The sequence below is a fragment of the Impatiens glandulifera genome, chromosome 1 (assembly GCF_907164915.1).
Source record: "Impatiens glandulifera chromosome 1, dImpGla2.1, whole genome shotgun sequence".
In the NCBI taxonomy this organism is placed as follows: Eukaryota; Viridiplantae; Streptophyta; class Magnoliopsida; order Ericales; family Balsaminaceae; genus Impatiens; species Impatiens glandulifera.
Window position 1 is genome coordinate 108,144,108 of NC_061862.1, and position 19,058 is coordinate 108,163,165.

Sequence of the window (19,058 nt, forward strand, 5' to 3'; positions counted from 1 at the left end):
TTTTGTTTTAATAAAATGTTATTAAAACTAATATTTCTTTTACATCCCAGTGCAAATCGACAAGAAGGTCCGGTGAGTGTTGTCCCCCGTCCTTTCTTTCTCTCGGTCCAATGATAAGAGTCCGCTTAAGAAACCAAAAGGTCACAGGTTCGATTATATCTGGAAGCGCTTGAATTTAAGCGGGATGTCATGTTAACTCTCCTTTATTAAAAAAAAAATCTTTCTTTAATGTAATTTTTACATGTATTCTCACCCCCTTAAATGTTATGAATTCTCATTATCAACCTTATGTTTTTAACACCACTTTATTGGTTTGTTTGACTTGTTTTTTTAATGAATTTTTTTTATTAAAATTGTCATACTAGTTAAAATCTAAATTAATATTTAGTTGTTTTAATTTTATATAATTTATAAATTAATTTTAATTTGTCATAATATGTGTAATGCTCCCTATACATTTAACTATGTCCTTATACATAATTTTGTTTGAAATTGTTTTTTTTACATTTATTTTTGTTTGAAATTGTTTCTTGTACATTTATTTTTGTTTGAAATTACTCCTTATACATTTTTTTTTTTGTAATAATTAAACTCTTTCAAAAGTACAAAATAAAAATCTAACTACATATATAAACAATTCTTATTTTATAATCTAAATTTGAACTATCTTAATAGTAATTTAAAATTATTGACCGTCTAAGTTTTCAATTATATTGTATTTCTCTATACTCACTAAGAAGATAACCTTTATTTTGGTGTAAAGCTTGTCCAGTCGACCGAGGGTATTACAATATCATTTAGTAATTCTATTATATTATTTACATTTTTTTCCTCTAACATAAAGAATCTTTATGTTTTAGAGTGAAGGCAAAATATAAATACACAATATCTAAATATGGAAGAGACGAATGAATAATTGTAGGCCTAGTCGCCATAGTTATCTAGAAATAGAACAAAACAAATGCGTTGTCATTTTATAATGAAATTGAAGAAATCATTTCAAAACAAATGTGAAAGTTTTTTCCGGATAAGAATTAAATAAAAATGGATATAACATTTATATGAGAAATTTGTATATATTTTCAACAAAAATTAACTATTCTTTAAATATTTAAATTTTTAGATATTTAGGGTATAAATTTAAACAAAAATAAATGTATAAACGAGCATTTTCAAACAAAAAATAAATGTGAAGAGAGCAATTTCAAATAAAAATATAAATAAATTTAAATTTTAAAACAAAATCTTGTAAACCCACAACAATTTTTACTGTAGCTATAAATAAAAACTCTAAAAACTCATTTTATTTGAAAAATAAACACAATATTAGATGTTACCTATAAACTTGAACAAAAGAAAATGAGTTGAATTCCTCCAATATAACAGAGAACATGTTAAACATAGAAAAACATCTAACATGTATTTCAGTCAACCTAATGACTCATTAGAAAAACAATTCAAGCAAAAATCACAACAAACCCACCCAAAATTGACAATTCCCACCTTATTTCTTACAATGTCTGCAAATCTAGGTTATCGCAGAGAAACCCACAAATTTTCAAATACCACATTTCGAGCTTCGAAAGAATCGGGAACTCGCAGGCAAACTCATAAAAAGTAAGCCTGGGAAATATATTCATCCAACAATTAAAAAAAAAAACTTAGCCTGCAGTTTTCGCTTTTGCTTTGGTCTTCTTCCCATCCAAAGAAGCCAATCCGGCTCCCAATCCAACAGGAGCCACCTGCGATTCATCTTTCTTCTCCTCCGATGAAATGTCGTGTCCATTGGAATCATTAATGATTTCAGTTTCGGAATTATTGACAGCAGCAGCATCTGGTGTTACCCCGGAGTTGATTATATTGAGAAGCTGTGTAAGAGGAGGTAAAGCTTGAACAGGAACTCCGAGAGGGCGAACAAAGAGACCTCGGGCAGCAGCCTTTTTCCTCACCTCGGCTGCAGCTCGGACTGCCCTTTCGTCAACACCTCTTCCTCCTCGTGGAAGGGTATTTACTTCACCAGCCATTGCTGCGTTAATGGATTTGTTTGGTGGACCACCTGAGCTTCCAGAACCTCCAGCCGCAGCTGCGGCTTGAAATGCTTGTATTAGGTCAGGATGAGCCTGCAACAAATAAATTCACATCCTTTTTACCCAAATAATTATCTTTCAATTTTGGACTAGGGTATGCCTATTGGAGGAGAGGTCATTAGCATCTTACTGCCATAGACCTCAATTTCAATCTTATCGAACTAGAACTCTCTTTTCAGCTGAGCTATCCTTGATCTTTATTTACTAATGAGTGAAGGGGATGTGAGACTCAAAGAGAAACCACCAATAAATTTCGGTCTAAATAAGTTCTAACAAACCGGTTTCTCATTTAGGCTCATATGAAAACACTTATGTTTCTGGATCCGGATAACAACTTTTGGAAACCGTGTTCTGTCTCATATGCATCCAGGTTCAGATGAAAGACGAAATATACGAGGAAAAGTGTGTTGAATAGGAGTGGAAAGGATGTTTACTTCTGGTTGGATCTGTGGTGACTGGTGAGGCATGTAGAGTGGAACGAATCTCATTCACGGGGATAATTTTAAAATGGAAAAGATGAATGACATCATTATGTTGGACCTTCCTTGCAATCTTTTTTGTTTTTTTAAACCAGGGTTTATTCATTGGAGGAAACTAACAAATGAGAATTGAACCTTACAATCTAAGTCACAAGAATACAAGGAGGTGTAGAATTGATGTTCATGAACAAATTGTTTACCTTAGAAAAGTGGGGATGCTATTAGAAGAAGAGAAGATGATGTGAGGTGATGGAAAGTGGTGTTATTCCATTATCAACTTTTTCTTCTCAGTGTAGATTCTCTAAAGTAATTTGGGGGAAAGTCTTTGAAATGTATATAAAGTTTAGGAGAGGCCTGATGCATTGAAATATCCTTAAAGACTAGATTATTGATAAATACTGAGAAGGGAAATCTACTCTCTAGTGGGCGTAAGACAAATAGTGGCATGTTTTGGGGATAGGGTTTTGTCAACTAAAGTAAAATACAATGCAACCTACATTTGACATGCAAACCTCTAACAGATCGTTGCAAAAATTTGGATCTTAATCACACTTCTCATACCAAACAGAAAGAAAAAAAAAATCGCTTTCAGTTTCTTTTTTTTCTGGCGATTTTTCAATGTGACAGAGATGCGACAAAATAATAGATTATAAATTGACTCAGTAGGATTTTTTTGCGGTAGTAGTTTAGTAGAATAAACGAGGAGCAGGTTGTAACACTCCTTACAACGATTAATCTTGAGATTTTAGACTTTATATTTCAAGAAAAGTTAAGATGTAGACTGACCTTTAAGATGTCAATTGCTTTTTTAGCAGAAGCAGCATCCAAAGCCTGACCTTTTTGCTTTTGAGCATTCAACTGCACACATGGAGCATATATAAAACATGTAAACTTGAGGAAAACAAAATTAAAAAAAAATGAAAAGTGGTCCCACATTCATCGATTTACCTGTAACTCACGCATCTTGAATGTTTTCATCCAGTTCTGAGAATCACGTGTCCTAGAGTCATCTTCCCCAAGTTGTTTGAGTAATATATCATAAGTCTTCTTCTCATGCTGCATCAACAAAGCTTTACATGGTCAAAATAAACATTTAAGAAGAAAACGGTTATAAAATCATTCTTTCTGAACATGCCTGGTGAGAAAGCTTGAAAGCCCCCATGCAGTTGAATGCAATTGCAAGAGCATGATAACAAACAGCTGTCTGGATATGGTCTTCTCCTAAAAGCCTCTCGTTTTTCTTCAGGGCTTCTTGCAAATACCTAAGAGCTGTGTTCATCTTCCCGATATCTTGATACATCATTGCAACGTTGATGAAAGTCGCAGCCACGTCAGGATGATCTGCACCTGACGATAAGCTTAAGAGGAGTAGAGCACGGTGCATGTGTCGAAGTGCGAGTTCAGTTTGGTTAAGCCCGTGGTAGAAAAGAGCCATGTTTCCGTAGCTGCAAAGAAAAAAAAGACTATCAAGTGAGCCAAGTGTTCCATCTTGAGGAAACATGGGTGTAACTCTAAGGATTATCATGAGACATATTTTGTATCAGAATCTACATGAGAACCATCAATAAATTTCTGGATACAAATTCATATATGTTTGGTACAAATACATCAAACCTCCAAACAAGATCTCATTCGGATCCACAACAGGATGAAAAATAAGGCGGAAAGAGTGTTTCCATATAACCAACCCCATGGTGTTTCTTACAATTTATTTTGCCAATGGGTCAGTAATCAGATATCTAGCCAATTGTAAACATTTAGGCCTTGTTTGATGTGGGTTATTAGAGACTAATTTCAAATAACTCATTGTTCAATCAACAATCTACTCAACAACCAAAATATCAAAACAGCCTCTATTTACAATAAAATTCATTATATATTTAGACCCCCAATTTTACTAACCTGATTTTCGATAGGTTACGTCAAGCAAGGTTATTTGGAAATAACCACTTAGTTATTCAAATAACCCTGACAAAACAAGGCCTAAGATAGAAAGCTTTTCTTTTTGGGTTCAGAATGGTTTCATTTTGATTATTGTTTTTGTTTGTGTGAAAAGGGCTTTCTTTGCAAAACATTTGTTAAGACCTTGGGACTTTATTTTAATAAAATGGCATTAAGCCGTTTTCCTCAAAAAAAAAGCTTAAGATTCAAAACAGAATACTTATTACAGTGAAAACTTGATTCAAGCTTTAATAACCATGCCATTGTTAGTGTTATATAAGTTGTGGAACTTTTTGATACCTATGAGCAGTATCAGGGTGGTCCAGACCGAGGCAGCGTTCATTTATAATAAGTTCCTTGTGCTGTTGCATTATTGCTCCAGCCATGTCCCCAGCATGATACAGAACCATGGCAAGGTAACTGAAAAATGATAGAATACAATGAACAGCTTATTAGCAAGCATCACAAAGTATCATCCTATATTTTGAAATGAAAAGCTGTATGTAAAAAACAAACAACAACAAAAGAACTTTTTCAGTAATAATTCAGCACTTTTCCCATTTCCCATTAAATGTGATGGTTTCATGAAAGAAACAGATATTTGGATATCAATACTTTTTAAAAAAAACTCCAGCCCCCACTTTCAACAAGGCTTTCTAAATGGGAATTAAACCTGAGACCTTTGGTCTCTTAGGCAAGACTCTTTTCACTTGAACTACCTTGGGGGTTTGGGATTTCAATACTATTCATATACACTAATTGAAGATTATTTTATAGGCTTCTCTTTGGTGAAGAAAGAAAATCAAAAGGTGTATAGGGGTAAGACATATTACCGACAACAGTTTGCAACCTCGCGATGCATTGGTCCAGTCACCTTCACCAATGTAAATCCTTCGTTAGATTTCAGAATAGTTTGAAACTTCACGAAACAAAGAACAACTGCGAACGCTTTTTTTTATAGAAAATCACAGAAGTATTGGTTTGACGTGCATACCTGCTGAAGTATTGTGAATGCTTCTGAAAATAATGCGTAGGCTTCACTAAGCATTCCCTGAAACAATAAGAAAACGCACTTCATTTTTGTAGAAATTTCTATTTTTTACATCACAAATTTTGACTAATAAACCAACATCCCATCAACAATCACTTCTTCCGTTAAATAAACTAAAATACCAAAATAACCTTATTTCTATCCTTTATAACATTATAAAATACTAAGGATATTTTGATAACTGACCCAAATAATCTACTTCTTCATATATTCTTTTATAGAAAATCAGATTATTTTTTAACCCCAGATCTACAAGCCCTTAAATATCATAACTAGAAAAATGTAAATTCTCAGTGAGACAAGAGAGAAGTTACTACCTCAGCTAACTGCAGTTTGCCTGTTTCAACAAGCTCCTTTGCTTCTGAGCACACTGGAATAGAATGTTTAATCACGGGTTGTAGATTCAAAATATCTGATGTTTGGAATGGTGTGGCGGTATTAAGATCATATTTGTGAGCTGCTACAGTTATTCCTACCTGTAAAATGAGCAATCCAGTATTACATAAACATCTAGTGGAAGAAGCTTGAGATTGTGTTTAATCATGTATTTCCCTAGTGTGTTTTTTTGGATGTAATATAATCTCCATGCTTGGAGGTTATCAGACATTTGCCAAGACTCCCCACCCCCCTTTACATCTCTTCTTTTCTTAATCTTGTTGTTTGTAGCGAAATAAATCACTTTGACAACAACATTATTAATACAAAATTTAACATTTCATAAAATATATACTAAGAGTTTTTTAGTAAAATTGTCATGTGAAAGCTACTTACTACAGAAATTATCAACTCATTATATCTTTAAAGAGACATTATTTTAATCAGAATGGGGAAACCATGGACTACCTTCTGACAGAAGTTGCGTATGACAGAAATTTTCTTTGCTCGAGATCTTGCATCCACAGGCAACTCAAACTGCAAACGGGTAAATACTATATTAAGCATTAAATATTACAATAGGAGAGACTTTCAAGCAGGATGGGCAGAGAAATTAACCGCCCTGTACCTGATACTTCAGTTTTGCAAATTCTACAATGTCCAGCCACAAACTATCAGAAGTCATACTCAAATATGAAGATTGTTTCTTTTTAATAGATCCGGTACTTCTCCATCTTGTCCGACCCTTGTTTGATTTTCCAGATGCTTGATGGCTTGTATTCTCCTGTAGGATATTCATAAGCTAATCACCAATTTACCACATAAGGACCAAGATCTAGTTTTAAATTTACTTCCACTCAGAAACCAATGAAGCAAATAAATTACAGCTAAACACTGTGAATCTACAATCCAATAGAATCTTTAACACACTGTTGAGAAATAAAGGGCAATGCCTGAGATCTCAATCGAAGCATAAATAGGTTCCTTTAAGGAACCTTACTATAAAGCTGACTTTCCTTGTCAACTGCAGGTATCTCAGAAACTAATACCCACAAAAATGGGGAGCGGGAATTAAAAATCCTTCATACTGAGTGCTAATACAAAGACAAGTCTTTGGGTCATCATACAATACCTTCTTCTGGGATCTGGAGTGTGGTGAGCCAGAGGCACCTTTCAAGGCAAGAGCTTGACAATTTCCAAATAAACAGTTGAAGAAATGTGAAACTGCAGGTGCAACATCGTGGTCTTCTGTCTCCCTCAAGAGATCCTGCATAATCAGAGACAGTAGGATGAAGAACAAAAATGTATACCTTTGATCCGAAATACAAGAATAGGAACAGAAGCATTTAGTCTGTTGATGCTTATGCAAGTACAGATGAGATATGTTCACCAAACATAAGCGGTTAAATAACTAGTTACTCAAAAATTCAAAATAGTTAAATAAAATATAAACGAGAAGTTGATAGAAGACGTAAACACCTTCACAATGTGCTTGGAGGATCTGACCACAATCTCATTTGAACAAAGATCTAGCAAGTGAGGTAAGTGTTTGGTTCCTTCAGTGACCTGAAAACATTCAACATGTCAACAATGAAATAGCATAATACTCAAACAAAGGGCAAACAATTCTTTATAATAGAACTAAACAAATAGACCATTAATTTACTTGCCTTTCCAATATACCGAATATTAATTCCGTGAGCATGGAATGCATCAGTTAATGTTTGGCCATCCATGGGTGAGACTTCAAGTGTACAGAGGTCTTGAATAAATTTCGGAAGTACAACATCTCTAAGATAAGAACTTGCTTTTCTAACATTTTCTTCATCTGCAGCGATTTCCTGCTCAAAATAATTTTTGAAATTGAAGATTAACATATAATACAATTAACAATCAGTAAGATGTTCTGTTCCATAAGCATCCTTTATGTTACCTCTTCGTTTCCAGATAACTTGAAGTCAGTAAACACATTAGGGTTGAAATATAGATCCTTTGATATTTCTTGATTGGCTTCTATAGCTGAATCACACGCTTGCACTGCCTCGTGTTTCGCTTCATGCGACTTATCCTGTCAGAGAGAGTAACAGCTGATGCACAAAGTTTTTGATGTGTTGTCAATCAATGCTATGTACTTTAGGACCTTTAGATAATTACACGCACTCCACCGCACACCACAATGCTTAACAATAACTACCATAAACTCAAGAGGACAATCTTTGGGAACTTTTTTTAGTGAAAGTGTCCTCCTTTCAACTCATAAGTTGGGAGGGAAAGCAAGAAATAGATCAGTTTCTATGAAAAGCAGTTGCATATTTAAAGGCCGCCAAATGGTCAAAAAAGGGAATTAAACTCAAGAGTCCTTCATTGAATTCTTGTTTCCTTTCTTTATCGTGTTCATTGTTGTCAATAGCTTTCATCAAAAAATTATTCTTTCCATATTGTCAAGGCTACTCTCTTTCTGTATTTATTTTCCTTTGGTCTCTTTCTTGTAATCATGAAGCTGCTAATTTTGGGATCTCTCAATCTAAAACAAGATTTCTAATAAAGTAAATCCAAACACATACATATAAGCTCTGTAAAATATGTAAGTATTCTAATCACAATTATATTTTCCTTTAAATAGATTGATTTGATTAGATTGAGATCTCCAATTATGGAATGGTGTTTATATATTCATAGGTTGTAAAGTGATTATTCATTGAGAAATAATAAAAATTACTCTTGATAGATTTTCTGAATCTCTCGAGCTCCAACCAAATCCTCTTCCTCTAACAAAAGTGACATCTATACAAAACCGTCATGGCCAATAAGCATGTGATAATTTACCTGCAGTTGAGAGGTCAAAGTTACTTTATCTGCTTCTAATTCCACTTGCTTTTCAGGAATATGTTCGAGTTCCGTCGAAGCAGAAGCCTCTGAAGGCTCCTCCTTCACTTGTTTTTGACTTATTGATCTTTCCGCTGTTTCAGCCTTCACAAATCCAATAACCACTATACCATTAAAGGAGCACAAAAAACATATTCACGGAAAGGAAGTAGAATTCTAAAGAGTCAATATTCACCTGGCAATAAGCAGAAATCAGTTCTGGTCGCAGAATACAAAATCTGGATCCTTGTCCAGTATAGTTTGCGTCACGAGGTGTTACTCTCATCAAGTCCAAGAGATAGTGCCTAAAATTGTCCAAGAACAGAAAAATTAATTTGGGAAGCAGAATGTTAGGATAGAATGATCATGGTATTGACTCATATGTATCTAGTCAAAATAGTTTAAAGAGTCTACAATCAACGTAAGATATTGGTGATTAAATCACTAAAAGACGAGCATATAATTCACCAAAAGGGAGGTATAGAATATAAAAGGCCAGCACTAATAGGATCCTAAAAGTTTTATTTTGTAGTTTGAAATTTCGATTAGTTCCAACTTCCAAGGCATAAAATGATGAGAAAAAGAGATAAAAAAAGCTTAAACTCTTTTTATTATTTATGAATTTCATAATAAAATGAGGCTATCTAATTGAACTTGTAAAAACTACAGATATTATTTACCTGCCATCACTACCAACAATACCCTTGCACTCCACTGGAGCAGCTAATTTGAAATCGTTTCCAGACCCGTCGCAAACTGTATGTTCCTTCAGATGCAGGCGTTTAGCAGCCTCGACTACCTGTAAGCAAGTCAAGGGAGATTTAGAGAACTAAGTAGAACTGAAGTATTTGCTATGTCTAAAAATTAAATCCGGGAATGAATATGCAACTCAAACTCATTAAAGTAGGTTAATTTTGAGATCACCACACGAGTTTGTAACTAAACCTGGACAGCTAAAGCTTGGTTTTTGACCCAAAAGACTAAATAGCAGTTCCACAATCATCATTCCTACATATCCTTGACCAGCAATATCCAGATTTTTCATCAATTTCTATATGAAATAATTAATATTTTTTATTATTGTTTGTATGTTATTCCTCTTATCTGCAAGACACTCCATAGGGTCTAGAGATGTGTACTCATAGCGGCCTCAATAACAATACCAACATGCTAAATCCACTCTCTAACAAAACGTTGGTTGTGAAATGATTCAGGGGTAAATTTTGAAAGTACACAATTGCTTTCAACCTCTTGTTGCTAAAGTAATCCATATTGAATATAAATTGCCTCCCTTTACTATGCTATCTTCCAAGATGAATGTTAACCTAAGCTAATCATATCATCCATGTCCAAAGTACAGGGAAATATAGTTACATACCTTCAAATGGAAGTCTTCATTCCAACATATCTTTTTCCCATTATCAACAGACCCATACAAAAGAGAGTCTGATTTATCGCCTTGAAGAATGCCTGGCAGAACACTCTGGAGGAAAGGGAAAAATGTAATACCATAATGAAAATAGAATATATGACGATAATGAAGAAACTGATAATTAAAGAAAAGAAATCTTAACAATGAAAGTTCCACATGGATGCCAGGTAAGGTCTGTCTTAAAGACAAACTAAGGATTTGGAGTACAAGCATATGTCAATAAAATGCCTAGACACTAAAAAAATCAATTTAATAATCAGCAAAACTGATAATTTAATGCATTTATGCAAAAATGCATCTTCCTGTTCGCTTCAATTATACGGTCAAAAGAGGGAAATAATATTTTAACCACTTCATGTATGACTGTCATAAGGGAAAATAAATCTCCCAACAAAATTATAGTATGATCTCAAATTAGGGACATGTGCAAATACAATGCACATATGACTCAGCTACAAAATGACTGCACATAGGACGAACTTTGAACTTTGTATGAGCAAATACGTGAACTTTGATGAGAATAGTATGATAATCAATCACTAAATGACAGTACACAGGACTCAGCAATAAAATGGCTAGTGGAAACTTCATTAATCTAATCTACAGGGAAAACAAATCAAACTACTGTCATTAAGCAAAGTAAACTGCTGATTCAAAACTGCAGCCCCTAATAATAAAAATATCTCATAGGAAGTATTATGAAACCAGGACTACTCAGCATAAAGAAACTTGGAGTCTGGAGAATAATGCAAACCTGTGCTACTACACGATGACCTCTAAAATCAATAATTGCCATGGCAAGATTATAGAGCCCTGGAACATCAGCCTCTTGGTAAGCCCTGGTGCCTTTTAGATCGTTATTTGCAGATGTATACGTGGCTTGCTCACTTTCAGCTAGCTGTGTTTCAGCAACACCATTTGAAGCAATGTCTGTAGCATTGCTGAGATCCACTGCATTGGAGACATCAGGCTTGTCTCCATTTGAGACTGTAGCTGATGCACTAGACGGTTTGCTGGAGGACTCAGATGCATTATTGGTAGTTGCAGTATTCAAATTAGAATCACCTCGCTTTTTTAATGATTGTTCCAGGTCAGCGTCCACCGCGAAACTGAAGAAAATGTTGTTGTGGACATACCTGAACAAGGATTCGACGTAAGATATATTTACATATTTAAGTGAAGACCATCACAAAAAAATGTAGAGATTGAATATTAATGAGAGAATAAAATAAGAAATAGACGTGAATTTGTTTCCATAATTCAGATTATGGTTCATTATGTGCAAACTCCACAGAAAAAAATTACAAATATCAAGGCCTTGTTAGGTGTGGATTCTCTTCCTAAGAGAACCACTTCTCTTTTCTTTTATAAATGGTTCGGGTGTGAAGACTCGAACCCATTACATTGAGGATATAAGTTCATGCGCTCTACCACTAAGCTATGAATCTCCACCAAAACCACTTCTCTCAAAATCACTTTGATAGAAAAATGTTAATTTGACATCAATTTTTTTATATAAAACTGAAAATTCAATAACACTATTTATCTCAGTTCTTTTATTTTTTCCATTATTATTTAATATTTTATAAATATTAACACTTTAAAAAAATCCCCTGCGTAATTTCGTTGGGGTTATCTTAACCAAGAATATATAATAAAGAGCCAGGTGCAAATTGTGGATGTAAGCATAAGAACCAAATCTAACACAATTGGCCAATTAAGGAACTTCATGTCAAATGAAATCCAAAAGTAATTAACTTAGATATGCTATATTTTATACCCAGAAGCTTCCCTTTGTGACATTGTACAAAATTCCAAATGCTACTTACATGTGAAAGCACTCTGGATCAGTTGGGTTAATAGGTGGTATGCATCTGCTTATGACTCCAGTTGCGCCACTAATTGCTGCATCAACAAAGTCTGAACTAACTTTGTAAAGAGCTCTATCCCGTAAAATCCTGCCAAAGGAATTTCAAGTATCATTGGAAGAGTCCATGAATAGAAATAAATTTTTGATGTTCGAAAAGGTCATACAATAGCAACCCCATTTCATACTGGACATTATATATCTCCATTTCCACAGCATTACAAATGAACGGGTGGGAGAATATCACACCTTTCTTGTGGAGTTGAGTTGGGGAATTCCCTACATGATTGCAATTCTTCATTCCAGTCTCTTTGCATGCCAATTAGCTCATTTCCAAATGAAAGTGTTATTGCATTCTCAGATCTGGATGCATCACGTTTGTGTTCTGGAACCAAAAGAACACAATAATTGAAAGAAAAAATAGGTAATAATACTCAAATTCAATCGAAGTTCCATTTGTATTAATTCCAGGATAACTTTTTTCACAAACCAGTGTTCATCATCAAGTTCCCTTAAAAAATAATAGCTTCTGAGTTGATGACAAGAAAACAATTTTTAATTCTTTAATATAGTATGTAACTCAAAACAACAGACTCAACAATCCTTAGTATGTAAGCTTACCTGGAAGAGGATACATCCCTAGCCATGTATTTGGTGGTAATAAGGATTGAACATTCTCAAAGGGATGTGCTGAGGCTTTCCTTTCAAGAATTTCGCGAAAGGCTATCAACAAAAACAAAGTGAATCACAAATCATATTATTCCTGTTGCATTTAATAAATGTCACAAGAGACTTTTATAAGCCAAATTGGAAATGCCTTCTTTATACCTTTCTTAAACTTAGAGCTAATCTTTTGCAAGAGTCCAACAAGAGTAGCAGATTCAGAAGCAGATTTAGATGGCTTCGGGTCAAGTATGTTCCCTGTGCTTGAGTTGACATAAAACATCTTTGTAGTTCCAGTTATACAATATGTGTTTCCTTCCAAAGTTACAACATCCAAATATATCAAATCTCCAACGAGCCTGTGAGCAATGATAAAATGCATTATCATTAGTTTATGGAGTACATAAATTAAAATGCCAAGGTCTTATTTGATGTGAGTTTATTTCAAAATAATCTCGATAAACAAAATAAAATGTATTGTTTGATGAAAAAGTGGATTACTTGGGTCAAATGAATAAATATTCCCAAGTAATTAATAATTTAACCATTTTTTAAATAAAAAAGTAAAGAGTATTTTAATATTTAGTTAAAGATTTCAATTATTTGATGGAAGAAGTAATTGGCAATGGAATGCTGGGATTATTTGGATTTAATCAAAATAACCCATATCAAAAAAGACCCAAGTACTCTTAAGGAAGAATAACACCTTCTGTACGATGGAGGGGGATTTAAAGATGAAAAAACTATAGTCTCAATAGATTTAATTTCTTTTGAGGGTGATGACAGCAAGCTTGTCAAGGAACCAGCAACATCATCCATGAATCCCATGTTGTCAAGTTCAGGGACCTCAATTTTTGAAGGATCTATAATAGAGAGAAAAAAATGTCATTCCTTTTTTCCATCCAAACAGATATATAAATGCATGTCAGAAAAAGAGAAAGGTAGCAGTTGAAATTTCACACACCTGAATTTGAAGCTGTGTTTTTCCCAGTTTCATGTTGTAAAGCAAGTGATGTTGACAATGAGGAATGTAATGTGGATAGAGAAAGTAAATCTCTTGTGCGGTTAACATGGGCCCTGATAGATCTATCATCATACAATGCTGCAACAAAAAAGTGTTAAGATAGGCTAAAAGGTTAACTAGGGCAGTAACTATGTAAAGCATAACATTCTGTCATGTGGCTCGCATAGAACTTTTCACTGCGTGCAAATTTACTTCATTCCTAATTATGCAAATTAAGGGTGTGTTTAATAAAACTAAATCCTAAGTATTGAATACAGAATTTTTTATGTGTCTAAAAACAAATGTTGAATAAACTAAATAAACATATCTGAACTTTAAGTACTTTATATGTAAGTTGATCTGGTAAAATATGAAACTAATGAAAATAAATGTTGAATAAACTAAATGTATATGACTGAATTTAGAGTACTTGATATGTAAATTGATTCAATAAAATGTGAATCTAATGTCGTGAAAGTACTTAAAGATATCTTTACCCATATTTTGATTAATTTACAGGGGTTAAGTTGTCTTTAGTACACTCACACTATATTACCGAACTTAGACATTCATATCTTACCGAATTAAAATTCAGGTTTTCTAGATTAATATTTTTAGCTTAAAACTTCAATTGAATCTGAATAATTAAGTGGTTTTAAATTACAGTTATCAAGTGAACTTAATTCAAATAAGCACTTAATTTTTTAGACTAAATGATAAGTTGTGTTTGGGTGTTCTTGAAGATAGAATTGGACCCTAATCCTGTTCCGAACAAATCATTAACTAAATAGAAGACGGTAAGTGCATACCTGCAACCATCTCTAGAGAGCAGTCACCAGTAGTTATGTCGGCAACTTCAGATATTTCATTATAATCCTCGAGCTGATGAACTGAAGCATCTTTTGTGTTCAGCAATAGATCATAACAAGTGAAATAGCAGGTCTCAGGGGCATCGAGAAGGAATTGGCGTACATCCATGACTGAATCGCCAGGACTCAGCTGCAAACACAACTCAGAATTTTATTCCTAAATTTCTAACATATTGTAGAACAGACATATTTACAGTCTAACTTTCCAGAGGAAAAATAAACGGTTATTATTCATCATAGCCATTACAGACACCATTCATAAGATAATAAATGTACGACAGTAACTCACTTGTAGCTCGAGTTTCTCCCCACCCTGTGACTTCACAGAAACTGGAAAGAGATGAACATCACCTACAAGAACTTTTGAATCAAGTCAATGGCGTGCACATTTTTAAGACTATAAGCAGGTCTGGCCTACTAAGATATGAAGATTAATTAGGGTAACAGGCATCTATAGTTTTCATGGGTTCAGACTCGCATACATGACATGAATCTTAAAGTCAAAATGGAATCTTCTAAAGTCAAAATATAAAAAAATCAAGCAACTGTGAAATGGTTGAAACAATAATTATTATGCATAACATACAAACAGAAGTACAGAACATGCTTTAAAGTAGCTCCACCTTGTTTTGCCTGAACTTCTGGATTAGCATTATCTGACTTAGTTACATCTGCTTTCAAGTCAACTGGTTCAGACTCAGTTACATTACCATTGGCCTCACTTTTTGGCACCTCTGACAAACTCAATTCATCGTTTACAGGAGCATCAGTTGGTATTAACGGTTCAGACTGACTAGTAACATTTTGAGACACTTTCTTGTTCTTCCCCTTATTTGATTTTCCAGCCATAATTACTCACAACAACCTAACAGTTAATAAAAATCATAACAAACCCATTTCAATTCAAGCATAAAATATATCAAAAGCTAAACAATCATATCCAATTAACCCAATTCATGATTTGACAAAAGAATCAAGACCAACAAGTTTTTTTTCTTAAATGAATCTACATAACAACAATAGAAGCAATTGGGTTATAAGAAATGATAGAAATGAAAGAAGTTATGAAGTTAAACATACAAACAAAGAACTTCAATCGGTAAGTCAACTTTATGATTGATATTGACGCCTATAGATGAAACGCATATGGGTAGACGAAGATGAAGTTGTAAGTAACGGTGGTGAGGTTTTTGAGAAGAGCAGAGAAGTGGCTGTAAGACGGCGGCTCTCCCTTTTTATTTGATTAGCTTGCTGCCTGCGGATGCACGTGTGACTGTAAATGTGTGAAAGAAATGCAAGAGAGAGAGAGAGAGAAAGAAGAAGAAGAGAGTGTTGTGGGTCTAAGAAAGAACCCTTGTTCATCTGGGCTGAAACTTAGGCTATATTTTGGGCTTTGTCATATTCTTATCAATTTGTTTAAGCCCAATTATTGTTTTGTGTTTCGAAGTTGTATCGGAAAAACGTTACCTGGTTTTGAACTTTGAATCGTATCGTATGAAATTCGAACTATCATAATTTAAGTTAAAAATGGATTGTATATGACGATTTTTTACTTTAGTTGGTTTATCACGTTTATAAATGAAATGATATTTAGATTAAGATTAAAAAAAGAAGGTTGTATTCGATCGATCTCAACTTAAAGTGACAAGAATTTCTTCGTTTTCAGGCATTATAACAAAAAGTTTTCATTTTATAGTTTGTTGTTGCCTTGTTGGTATCGTTGTTATAGTTATAATTATATTGCTATGTATATAAGGGATATAGGTATTATTGGGACATGATATAAACTCATTTTCTTTCTTTTATTTTAATATATGTATCATTTTATTTAGTGGAGCCTCATCGGAAACAAATTTGAGTATGATTTAAGAAAACGAAAAGTATTCAAATTTTAAATAAGAGGGTTGTTTATTTTGCATTATTTTTTACAAATATATATAATAATTCATTTAAATTTGAGTGATCTCAAGAATTGTGAGTAATATATATTACAAAGATTGATCTCTTTGTTATTTTGGACATCTTAATTTCAAATATACTTCAATGAACTAATATGTTAAAGCTTGTAAATTGGTATATTAGTGAGTTAGTTTAATTGACAAAATCAATAACTAAAGTTTTAAATATCAAGAATTCAAATTTTAATTAAAAGAATTTTAAATTTGATATGATGTTAACTCTAATTTTAAAAAATTTAAATAGAATAAAAAAACAAGAAAGTTATCTACTCCCGAATTCATAATTTTCTGAGTAGCTTGTGGAATATAAATAATTTATGTAATTGAGTTGTTTTTTTAATAACAAATGATTGTGAATAATTTTTATTGTTATGTTGCCATCTATTTGATCCACAAAAATAATATATCTTAATGAAAAATATTTTATAGAGGATTGTCTTCCATCACTCCTATATCACTCCTATATGTACGAGATATCAGTTTCGAACAAATATTTATAAATTAAAAATATTACCATAATAAATTTAAGGATACAAATTTGAATAATTTATGAATTTACATAAATTAAACTATTAACTTCCTCTAAAATCGCAAATCAACTTGAGAATCTAACCATGATGACTTTGACGTATTTTTCACTAATTATGGATGTAAATTTATTTTATGAAGATTGATTAAGGATTGTATCGCAGCGAAGTGATTTTCTGAACAACAAAAATTATATTTTTTTAGAATAATTTTATTTATTTTATTATGATGCTTAAAATTTAAGTTCACTAGAATCATTTACGTAATAATATTTTTTTTTTCTCCTCTCTTATTCACTTTTTATTAATTATTATTTTTTCTCTTATCATATTATATATATATATATATATATCATTTTTCATCATTAATTTTATATAAATACATTTTATTTTTTATCATATATTTTTTCTCTCATCATATATATAAATAATATTTTTTTTTAAATATAAATAATTTTTTGATTAATATAATAATTAAGTAATTGATAATAAATATTAAATACAAAATATATATACACACAAAATAATAAAATCATTTCAACAATTTCAAATTATTTAACAGTTAAAGTGTTCACATATTCAATACCAGATTTTTGAATCCAAAAATATGCAAATTATATATTTATATAAGTTATTTTGTAAATATTAAATATATTATAGTATTTAATAATTTATATTAATTATTTTTGTAAATATCAAATGTATTATAATATATAGCAAAATATGAACCACGTTGCAACCAATAGTTTTGAAAAGAATATTGGGATTGTTTCTTAGTTTATTTTTATAAAATTTTAATTTAACTTAAGTTTCTCTTTAATTCTTTATATTTTTCACCAATTGCCATGTGGACTTGTCCAACTAATTAAATTCATTTAATAAATTGAGTTTTTAATTATAAAAATTGAATTACTAGTTATCCGTTAAGTTCGACTGACCGATCGGAATGGATAAAACTGATATCAACAATGGTCAGTCAATTGGTTTGTAAAAATAAAGGAAAAAATCAGACTTAATTGAAACCGTTTAAAATTAGAGTTGAAATGAGTTTAAAATTGGATCCGAATGTCTACCAAACGACCAAAGTCAGTTTTCATCCAAAAACATATTTTTGTGTGGTCTTCGATAGACACTTTCAGAATTCAAATTGACAAGATAACTATTAATACAAATTTGTAGAGAAGATAGTGATATAATTAGTGTCAAAATTTCAGATCGTTTAAAGTTATGGTTAGATCCAAATTTCATATATTTTTATTTTTTTTAATTATCAAAATCAATTGCAATCTCATTGAAGATTCAAAGAATTATATGACCAATATGCACATTGTAAGCATACCAAGTCAAGTCCATTTAAAGGTTATTTGTAAATTAAGCGAGAACAAAATTTTAAAATCAAAAATCATAAATTAAGAAATGGGGTGTTATAACGGAACACGTGAGAATGACGTAAACAATAAACAGACAAAGATTTAACGTGGTTCACCAAGATAGAACTTGGCTAAGTCCACCCAAAAGATATAGATTATTATTGAGAAGATTGTTTACAGAGATGATATAACAAACTAGGGTTATAACACGAGTTTATATAACACTCGGCCTGAAACCCTAATACAGAAACCCTAATAAATAGAGAATTGGTCTGTTCCATTAAGAAAACTCAACTATTCAAGTTTATTCAACAAATCTCCACATTGACTTGAATTCTCTCAGATATCCCAAGTGCATTAGTCAATGCCCACATCTCCCAAATACATTCGTCAATGTCAGATGGCCTAGATGCACTCGCCGGTGCTGGATGGCCCAGATGCACTCGCCGGTGCAGGATGACCTAGATGCACTCACAGGTGCTGGATTACCTAGATGCATTCGCCGGTGCTAGATGGCCAAGATATATTAGTTAATACTAGATGGCCCAGATGCATTCGTCAATACTAGATG

The 19,058-nt window shown here is 32.6% G+C and overlaps 1 protein-coding gene across 2 annotated transcripts; it reads right to left on the reverse strand.

Annotated features, from left to right (window-relative positions):
• Nucleotides 1-1,345: 1,345 nt before the first annotated feature.
• Nucleotides 1,346-15,923, reverse strand: LOC124919525 (clustered mitochondria protein). Of its 2 annotated transcripts, none has more exons than XM_047459778.1 (29): nt 15,713-15,923; nt 15,256-15,497; nt 14,922-14,983; nt 14,573-14,762; nt 13,725-13,862; nt 13,467-13,623; nt 12,926-13,119; nt 12,719-12,820; nt 12,347-12,482; nt 12,060-12,188; nt 10,985-11,366; nt 10,177-10,281; nt 9,479-9,597; nt 8,995-9,103; nt 8,760-8,903; nt 7,867-8,001; nt 7,604-7,774; nt 7,413-7,499; nt 7,066-7,200; nt 6,562-6,717; nt 6,402-6,470; nt 5,876-6,034; nt 5,502-5,558; nt 5,341-5,381; nt 4,808-4,927; nt 3,702-4,011; nt 3,515-3,622; nt 3,353-3,424; nt 1,346-2,120 (listed from the first exon to the last, which is right to left on the reverse strand). In XM_047459778.1, exons 2-29 carry the CDS (start codon nt 15,479-15,481, stop codon nt 1,662-1,664), a joined length of 4,272 nt encoding a protein of 1,423 aa, XP_047315734.1. In that variant the 5' UTR covers nt 15,482-15,497; nt 15,713-15,923; the 3' UTR covers nt 1,346-1,661. The 2 variants fall into 2 exon arrangements, with proteins under 2 accessions (XP_047315734.1, XP_047315733.1); XM_047459777.1 differs by having other exon boundaries at nt 14,922-14,992.
• Between the last annotated feature and the right edge of the window lie 3,135 nt (nt 15,924-19,058).

Coding starts and splice junctions, on each gene's coding strand:
- LOC124919525 (XM_047459777.1), bottom strand. CDS start 15,481: ATGGCTGGAAAATCAAATAAGGGGAAGAACAAGAAAGTGTCTCAAAAT. Junction 9,598..10,176: donor ATGAAGACTTCCATTTGAAG/GTATGTAACTAT, acceptor ACTTGCTTACAG/GTAGTCGAGGCTGCTAAACG. Junction 7,775..7,866: donor AGTTATCTGGAAACGAAGAG/GTAACATAAAGG, acceptor TATTTTGAGCAG/GAAATCGCTGCAGATGAAGA.